Genomic DNA, 9,813 nt, shown 5'->3' with positions numbered 1-9,813 from the left:
CCATATCTCATTCTTTATTGTACAACTTGTGACACTAATGGGAATAGTTCACTCCAATCAGACGACACCATGGAGACTCTCTAGAAGAAATTCCCACCCCCTCCCAAAACCACCGGATGCATAAAGTGCGGGAACCATGCATCATCGGCTGAGATGAACTGGGCGCAACGAGACGGGACAAATGAAGATGCTTGATATTTGTTTGGTTTTTTTTTTCTTTGTTATTTTAGTGTAACGTTTGAATGGTTTAAAAATTTATTAGATATGAAAATAAATACAATGTGAATTTCGATCGAATAAATAATCTATCTACTGCCATTGGTAGTAACCATGTCGGTTTTCTTTTATTCTTAAGATGTGTTTTTTTCTCTTAAATTTGCCGTTCATTTCTGCACGGTAGCGCCAAAACGATTTTCATCATCGCGTCGTCGAAAACAAAGCCCTAAAACTGGTTCGGTGTTACGGATCTACACAAACGGCTGGCGGCGGCTAACGGTAGGTAAGTGATAGCGTTGACTTAGTACTTGCACGACGGAATTGGGGCGAAGAAAGGGTGAGTTTCCTGGGCTGTAACAAAAATCTCTCTCTCTCTCTCTCTCTCTCTCTCTCTTTTTCGTACATGAGTTGTACGATAACAAGCCTCGATATTCTGGCAAAGCAACAACAAAAGGGTCAAGTGGGGTTTGATTTTGTTCTATCATTGGTTTTTTTCTTTTTTTTTACTGTAAGATTCTTGTAATCACTAAAAATTCATTTCCAAACATCACTATGTTGGTGAAAAATTGGTTTACTATAGCGCGTGTGTGTGTTTGTGTGGGTGTATTAATTTCGTCATCACCGTTGTCCTCGTCGTCATCGTCGTCGTCGTCGTTTTCTGCCGTGATGCTACTTTTAATCGTTACTTCTTCTTTGACTTCGACTCCTAGTTGTGTGAGTGTGAGAGTTTCAAACGGCGGCATTTCAAGTTGTTTTTTGTTTACAGTCCAGCCAGGATGATGCGGGGATCCTCGACGGCGGCCTTGACCTTGCGCAGGAAGGTGACGGCCTCGCGACCATCAATCAGTCGGTGATCGTAGGTCAGCGCGACGTACATCATCGGTCGGACGACGACCTGAGTAGGAAAAAATCACAAGTTAGGTTACCCTTCCCAACATCGAGAAGCTGTGATGTCAACCAACCTGCCCTTTCACCGCGATCGGACGCTCAAAGATTCCGTGCATGCCGAGGATGGCGCTCTGCGGCGGGTTGATGATGGGCGTTCCCAGCAGCGATCCAAACACTCCACCGTTCGAGATGGTGAAGGTACCGCCGTCCATGTCCTCGACCGCCAGCGTACCCTTCTTGGCCTTGTCGGCGAGGGCGGCGATCGACAGCTCAATGTCGGCGTAGTTCATGGCCTCGACGTTTCGCAGCACCGGCACGACCAGACCCTTGGGTGACGCCACGGCCACCGAGATGTCTACGTAGTCGCGGTAGACGATTTCCTGTTCAATAAATCACATACAAAATTCGAAATTCTTTAGCAAAACTAGAAAAAACCTCACATTTTCCTCGATGACGGCATTCACAACGGGTTGGTCCTGCAGGGCGTAGGCGGTCGCTTTGCAGAAGGCAGACATGAAGCCAAACTTGATACCGTACTTCTTGACGAAGGCGTCCAGGTGCTGCTTGCGGAAGTCCATGATGAAGCTGAAATAGTAGAGAAATGTTATATGGTTAATAGCTTGGTTAATAGGATTTGCGGGTAGGGTGTCAATCGACAGAAAATCGTTTGGCACTTAGTCCGAACATCAAATTGTTGTGACCAGAACATTTTATATCTAAGGAAACTTTTCAATCGTCTTTCAGAACCGCCCACTAACTACATGGTTCTGTCATCTGAAGAAAAGGCTCTCGAAAACTAAAACAATTTTCCTGTTCTGTCAACTATTTCCAGCCATTTGACTTACTGCCATTTTATGTTTCTGCTGTTCAATTTACTTCTCCCAATGAATAATTGCCTAAAACCAAAACTCGGAGCGTATGGTGGTGTGTCCCAGCGCTGTAGATTAAGAGTTGTGTTGTTGTTTGAACACTCCGTGCTCAAACTCAACCCACTTGAATGAATCATCTCTGCGGTAAACTTTAATTAAATGTTCTGTTCATTTCTGCCGTTTAAAAAACTGGAAAAAAAACCTTTTCTGCCATTTAAGCATTTCTGCTGTCTTATTTTCTGCCGTTTTAAATTCTGCCAATCGTTTTTTTTTTTTTTTTTGCTGATTAACCCACCTAAAATTGTGTGAGCGTTTGAATCCTTATTCCACGCGCTACAGTAAGATCTTTTACATGAAATGAAGTATGAGCATTTAACAATTTTGTCAAGTCTAATGTTTATTGATTAGTAAGTTTCTACAATAAGTTATTTGGGATCTTCATATAGTTTCAGCACAGTCCGATGCAACAAAGACCAGCTTTGCCAACCCGCCTCCCGCCGTCAGCACAACGAAAACCGGTCCCAAATTATCGATTCTCAAAACGTTTCCACTGGATCTGTCCCAATCCGTTACCCGATTGGCATGATCTACGCCAAAAATGTTGCGCATCGAGTTCCGCGTCCAAAAGGTCATCAAACCGGCTTCGAAGAACGACAACTCGGTACGACGGAATCTGTTCTTGAGCGGGTTGCGACGTCCCGTGAAATAAAACGGAACAAAGATACCGTTCGGGAGTTAATCCAGAATCACGTAACGACTAAGCTTCAAGTTGGTATCGTAGCTCCTGGGATGTTAAACGAGAAATTGGATCTCTCTCGGGAGCTTCCACAATATCCCAGAAGATTATTGGTGGGATCGATGATGTTGGATGAGGACGGATCCTGCTTCAACACTTGACTTAATCGAGGATCATTCATGACCCATGTGGAACCGCTCGGGTCAGTCTCCACGGTGATGCCGGCTTGGAGCAGATCTTTTAACGATCTTGCGTTTGGAACGTGAGGGAAGCTTGTCATCTACGCGATGATCTTGGACTCGTACGCACTGGACATTACGAAGGTGACTACAATCAAGGGGAAAATTACGAACTTTTCCAATCGAGACACGTGATTCAGTGTTTGTCGCTCGAACCCACAAACTGGCAAAAGGATGAGATCGTTCAGGATCGTTCGAATGTAAATCACGACTAGCAACATTGCTTCAACAAAAATACAGTTGATTTGAAAGAGCTCATTTCGCGCAAAATTATGATGAAACACAATGATTTTTACGGAATTTTCAAACTCTTGATGCAGCAGACAACTTTTTCAAACTTTCATGATGATAATCTCCAAAAATCAACAGCTCCGGTTGACGTTCAGTAGCTTCAAACGAATGCTCTAAAGAAGTAATTTTTTTTTTAAATGCTCGCAAGTTCGTCGGACTGAAGCAGTTTGTCCATAGTTTCCTGATTCGGATGGTTTGACAGTTGGAAAATCCAGCAGTCGAATATTCCGGTCGATTGATCCGCTAGGTGTTGGATGAGCACAGCACTGTACAAATACACCGGATGTCTTCGAGCAGAACAATCTGCGACGATGACAAAGAACAACAGTGCTTTCCATCTAAAGGTCATCGTGATAATTCAGCGCATACAATGGGTTTTGGCTGAGCTGAAGATTAAGTGTTTTTTAATGACGTGTAATTTAGTGGAATTGACTAGCAAGATTGATAAGCATAATGTTGACGACGCATTTTAGTGCGGAATACTGCCGTTCTACGCATAATTGTCCCATGTCATTTTTTGACGATTTTCACTTTAATGCATTTTTGGGTTTATTTTGATGTATATTTTCAGAAAAACACATAAAAAGATATACTTTGTATGGAAACTCTTCAAAATCAACACCAAGTCTGTTTGTCCCATTGTGACTTTTCTACGCATAATTGTCCCACCAGGTTTTTCGTTGACATAACTTTTTTTTCTCTTTAATTTTACGATGCAATTCATTTTGTTATGCCTTTAGCATAGTTTGAAGATCATTTAACACTTGAATAAAGTTTATTGGGGTAAAGAGGGACAAATAGGGTCAGTTTAAGTCGTATTAAACTCTTAATTTAATTGGTACCACTTAAAAATCAGAAAATTGAATGAGGAAGCATGTTTATTTAGTAAGAGTGATATTCGATATTATTATAATGGTTACAAATTACAGTCCGGGGTTGTATTTTTGCGTTTTGTTTGGTTTTCAAGTAGTAAAGCAGGTATAAGACTATGAACAACAAACAAACAAACTCACACTTTGTCGTTTTTGACAGTTTGCCAAACTCGCCAACAAAGCAAATGTATGCAGGCTGACGTTTCTGCAAACAAGTCAAGCTAAACAATATAAATGAGCCGAAGCCGAAATGTAAACAAAAAGTCTGTCCTGCTCGTTCCTAACGCAAACATCCATTGACGTAAGCAGGGCAGACTGTTTGTTTACACTTCGGCTATGGCTCATTTTCATTGTTTAGTTTATTTGTTTAACACCAACAGGTACCACATGCCCCAACGGTGTGCTTAAAACTAAGTACATGTACACAAAATATCGTATAAAAACAATAAAAACTTATCATAACTTATATGTTTTGCTTCAAATGTAGGCAAACAAACAAAGCTGGCAAACTGCCAAAAGTGCGAGTTTATTTGTCATAGTATAATACCTCCTGAAACTGTGTTAGCATTTGAGGGAGAATTCCTGTGCTGTGAAGCACGAACAGACTCGAACTAAAAAATCAATTACCTAGTAACAATTTTGAACATTTGACGTGATGATAACAATCATCACTATGATGAAAATATTGTTTACTTTTGCTCATAAGTCGGTAAGGTAATCAAGCGTTGCCCTTAAGTATACGGCTCGAACTCAATTATTAGGTACGTACCGTCATCTGGGGTGACATTGGGTCTGGGGGGTGAGATTGGGTCATACAAATTTCTGCATTTTTGTATGACCCAATTTCACCCCCCAGACCCAATGTCACCCCTGATGACGGTATTAAAAAAAACCAGAAGATTGTTTTGCTGGTTTCAAGAGATTTTTTCCCTGGACAAGAAGCTGTTTGCACTGGATCAGCGTTTTATTTTAACAGATTCGTAACGTAAACATTGAAAACAAACAATGGATGCTGTGGCAATAGGTCTATTCCCGTACTGCAGAATTCTGCAATTCTGCACGAAATCGGCAGCAGAGCGTTTCCGTACTTTTCTGCAACAAAAGTAACTTTTCTCTCAGGCAGAACTTCTGCAATGAGAGAGACAGAAGTTGCAGCAAAACCGTTCCCGTACTTCTCTGCAAGCTCTATCTTCTCTTTCGTGTTGAAAAGTAACTGCACGTTGGTGTGATGGATGTTGAGTACACGCTTACATAAAATTTGCGAGTTGGGTGAAATCAAGCATTTTATTATTAGTTGTAATAAATTTGATGTTTTATTGAAGGGACGTTTGTACATTTTAAATTAATGGGTTTCGGGTAGTTTTTTTTTAATTTCTGGTTTTATTAATAACGATATTTTTTATATTAAATTTCAAATAAATATTAGTTGAGGGATTAATTTTGAATCTTCAATTGTTTTCGAACAGACTGAATATGTGTGTTAAAATAATAGGTAAATTTAATTGGAAATTAATTAATTGTACCTGCAACGGTGCTACCAATTTGTATTCTTATATGAACAAAAAAAAGTAATTTTGTCGAACTTTCAATGAAGAAATCATAAAGGAGATATTAGACTATACAAAAAAAAACAAACAGGCAAACTGTCAAATAGTGCGAGTTTGTATGTAACGGAATCGACGTAACACCTTATAATTTGGCCCTCTTAAACCTTGCGGTTTCGTCAACGGATCCACAGGCGTGTATCGTTCTTTTTGCGACAAGACTCCGCCTCCCGAGGGCACCGAATACCTATATTAACACTTAGAATTTTTGCGTCTGCCTCGGGATTCGAACCGGCGACCTCTGGATTGTGAGTCCAGTGCGCGGTCCGATTGATCCACACAGGCAGACGAGTTTGTATGTTGTCATAGTATAATAATAGTATAATACCTCCTTAGGTTATATAATTGACGAACATAATATTTTTGCTTAAACAAAAGTTTCGTTGTTTACACATCATATTTTATATTCTTTAAAATTGAAATATATTTTATTGAAAATCTAGACTTTCGGTACACTCAAATTCTAAAATTCTTAAATTCTCAAAAAATAAAAATGAATTACAGGCCACGGTTTCAACATTTGAATGAAAAAAGTTTAAAAAATGCATTATATCTAGATTAAATTTTCAAAACAACCTATCCCTCATGGGTTTCCTATTCAGATAGGGCCTTTTGAAAATTTAATCGAGATATATCCAGTTGTTTAGCAATCATAAGTTTCCAATAAACTTCAAAATAAACTTTGAAAAATGTTTGCAACGGCCTTAATTTTGAAATTGTAATTTCTTTGATTTTTTAACTGTTGCTTTTGAATTTTTTGATGTTTTGAACTCTTAATTTTTTTATTTTGAATTTTTAAACATTTGATTTGATTAATATTTTTGATTTTTTCAAATTTTTTAGCTTTGAATTTGTTATTTATGTTTTTCTGATATAAATATTTGCTTTTTAAATTTCCAAGATACCTATCTGATTTATTTTTTAAGTTTCTCTATGTGAAAATATTATTTTTCTTATTATTTGTATTTGTGAATTTATTAATTTTCGAATTTCTAAATTTTTGTTTTTCCATCTTTTAAAGGTTTTGATTGTTTTTTTTTTTATTTTGATGCGTCATCCTTGTCCTTCCATGTGCCCTCTAGCTATACTTTTTTCTGCTATTCAAAAAAGTATTTATGATCCTTTCTATATTTAACCTTTTTTCGTATTTTTTTTTTAAATTATATGTGTTAAACGTACCTGCAACTCTCATTTCTAAAATTGTTTACCTAATGTAAAAGTTTTGAACTGTTTCTAATGTATACTTTTTACCTATTCATAATTAATATAAAATAAAATAATTTTTAAATGTTTTGAAATAATTTAAATAACATTTATATCCAATTTGTGTAAATCCACTCAACTGTGTACAATATTGCAGAAAAAGTATTGGAACGCGCTACCCAGGCAAAAAATTTGCGGCTTCTCGCCTTGCAGGATTTCTGCAAAAGAGAGAGATGAAGAGAGCGAGCAGAAAAGTACGGGAACGTGCTGCAAAAAAGTGACTTATGCTGGCTGCAGAATTCTGCAGAAGCTGCAGAAATTCTGCAATTCTGCAAGTACGGGAATAGACCTAATATCTGGAGAGTGGGATGCGACGCTTGCCACCGAAAATGAAGTCCGGACGTGCGGGACAGTTTCGCACGGGGACGGAGCGGCTGCTGGCGGGTGGACAATCGGTGAGTGAACAGTTTGCCCTGAAGGCGTCCACGCGTCGAGCACAGGCGTGAACATGCCGAGGAGAAGTGTGAGAAGGGAGTGCGCGAGTGTGCGGTGCGGGGGAATGAGAAAAGGAAGTAAACAAGACCCGTAAATCACCGGTGAGTAGCCGGAAGATCTGTTATGTTGCATTGTGCAATACCTAGACCAACAGATACAACAGCTTGGAATGAGGACGCAATGAACATTTTGCCATAAATGGAACAGACGATCCATCCGGATAAAAACGTGGTTTAACAGTAGGAATTATATAATGGCTTATACCACCGAACACCACGGCAATTCTACAGCTTTTAAGCCAGGCAGTTATACACTTTCAAGAGATAAAGTGTAAACAATGTCGTTTCGATTAGACTCTCATTCTTCTTAGTGGGATTTTTTGCATTGCTAGATTTGATTGCATTCGTAACTGCTTATTTGAAGTCTGTTTTAGTAATGTAAAGCGATTTTAAGAAAATTTACATTATTCTCCACTGTTAGTTATTGAATATCGCAAACCAAACTGGAAAAAGTGTATGCATATTCTAAATTCTAGGGGAAACTCTTGGAGTAGGAAATATTAGACCTTTTTTATTTTTATTTTTTTAAGGAATGGTTGGAAGTCAAAACAGAACTCTGTACGCTCGCATGAACTAAGCGACAACTCAACAGCTAATCAGAATTGAAAGCTTTGTTTACTCCGCAATACAGAGCCATCGCCTTCATTCGCTGGCCAGTAGCCAAGCCCCCCGAACAAACCAAACAAAGTTGAGGGAGCACGTGACGCCACACGAGACCAAACTCGAAGGGTAATCGCTCCGATATGTTTGTAATCAAATTGTATCAATCTATTTACGCCGCCTGAGCATGCAAGTTCACGGCCAATCTCGCAATCACTCGAACACCACTATGGCTCGACTGTTGTCTGCGGCTGATAATTGGCTAGTACGTTGCGCCCATGTGATAATCGTTGTTTATGGCCATCACGTGAGATCACCACGAAGCGCGTCTGACGTCGTGCCGGGCCAGTTGGTGGCGACGCACCGTGGCCGGAGGAGGAAACTTTTAAGTTAAGCGATTTAATCTTTCCATCTGGCGATACGAAACTCGCACGGTTCAAGGTTTCCTATGAATGATGAATGGTATTTTCGGGTCGTTTGCGTTGCGTAACTTGAAATATTTGGCGTGCGCGCACGCCCCGTTAGACGCTGAGTCAACTGGCGCAGAATGACGACAACTTCTAGCGCGGCATCGCCAAGCGATGAGTCGTTCGCTTACCTCATATCGATCTCGTTGAACGTCGTCAGCATGGCGTTCGTGTTCTGGGCTTCCTTCAGGCGCGACGCAATCTTCAACCGCATGCGGGTCATCTTGACGTGCTGCTCGGAGCGCGTTCCGGTGATTTCCTTGCTGTAGTCCGCTGGGGGCACCTTCACCGTGGCCGCTTCGATGGCCTGTGCGTGACGGATGGCCGCGACGGGCATTTTGCTAATAGGAGCCGCTGGCCGCGGTGGTGGTGGCGGAGGGGCAGCAGCTGCGGCCGCCGGTGGAGGTGGCCTAGCGGCGGCCACTGGCGGGGGTGGTGGCGGTGGAGGAGCAGCCGCAGCTGGTGCCGCCGCCTCAGCGGGTTTGGCAGCAGCCTTGGGGGCTTCGCCAGTGACCTTCAGCTTAAACAGCTGCTGGCCGGACTTTACGGTGTCACCGTCCGCGACGAAAATCTCCTCGATGATACCGTGCGCGGGCGACGGAACGCCCACCGTGGTCTTGTCCGTCTCGATCTCCATCACGACCTCGTCGGCGGCCACGGCATCGCCCACCTTCTTCTCGAACTTGACGTCACCCTCCGACACAGAGTCGGCAAACGGTGGCACCTTCACAATCTCGGAACTCAGCAGCCTGGCCGAGGTGAAGATGTTTCGCTCCGAGATCATCCATCTCGAGGCGGCGACGGTAGATCTAGAATTGAACAAAAAAACAGTTCAGTTTTGTGAATGAAACAAATTTGGCACTGTTTCAAATTAAACAAAACTGAAAGTAATTTACGCACACGCTAAACTAGCGTCTCAAAATAACACAAATAAAAAGTTAGTAACGGAACCGGCGCATCAAAAGCGCGTTCAATAAACAACAAATACCAAACACTAAAAATAGTTTCAAATCAAAGTGAACAAGTGAAATGGAAAACGAAAACACCAGGACAAGTAAACAGACAAAAATACTCACTGTTGGGACGATGGTGCTGCCTCGGTGGCGGCCGATCGAACCAGTCTCTGCAGAACGGCACGCCCCTGGTGGTAGGAACGGGAAGCTTGGCTGACCTAGAAAAATAAGAACAACAAAAACCTGCTTGAAATTTGACGTTTATCGTTGATTTTGGGGGGAGTAGGGTAAGTAGAGCAGTTCTTGACATCTCATCTAATT

General features: G+C 41.2%; 1 protein-coding gene across 1 annotated transcript in view; it reads right to left on the bottom strand.

Moving 5' to 3' along the window:
* Positions 1–313: 313 nt before the first annotated feature.
* Positions 314–9,813, bottom strand: part of LOC120425504 (dihydrolipoyllysine-residue succinyltransferase component of 2-oxoglutarate dehydrogenase complex, mitochondrial) — a 10,462-nt gene continuing 962 nt past the window's right edge. Inside the window, exons 2-6 of the mRNA XM_052706020.1 lie at positions 9,616–9,710; positions 8,671–9,348; positions 1,545–1,689; positions 1,179–1,484; positions 314–1,111 (exon numbers count right to left, since the gene is read on the bottom strand). Coding sequence (XP_052561980.1) covers positions 977–1,111; positions 1,179–1,484; positions 1,545–1,689; positions 8,671–9,348; positions 9,616–9,710 — 1,359 coding nt within the window. The 3' untranslated portion in view covers positions 314–976. The remainder of the gene's footprint in view (positions 1,112–1,178; positions 1,485–1,544; positions 1,690–8,670; positions 9,349–9,615; positions 9,711–9,813) is intronic.

Source organism: Culex pipiens, chromosome 1 (assembly GCF_016801865.2).
Source record: "Culex pipiens pallens isolate TS chromosome 1, TS_CPP_V2, whole genome shotgun sequence".
Classification (NCBI taxonomy): Eukaryota; Metazoa; Arthropoda; class Insecta; order Diptera; family Culicidae; genus Culex; species Culex pipiens.
The sequence above is the reverse complement of the archived record's forward strand: the minus strand, read 5'-3'. Positions and strand labels throughout refer to the sequence as shown.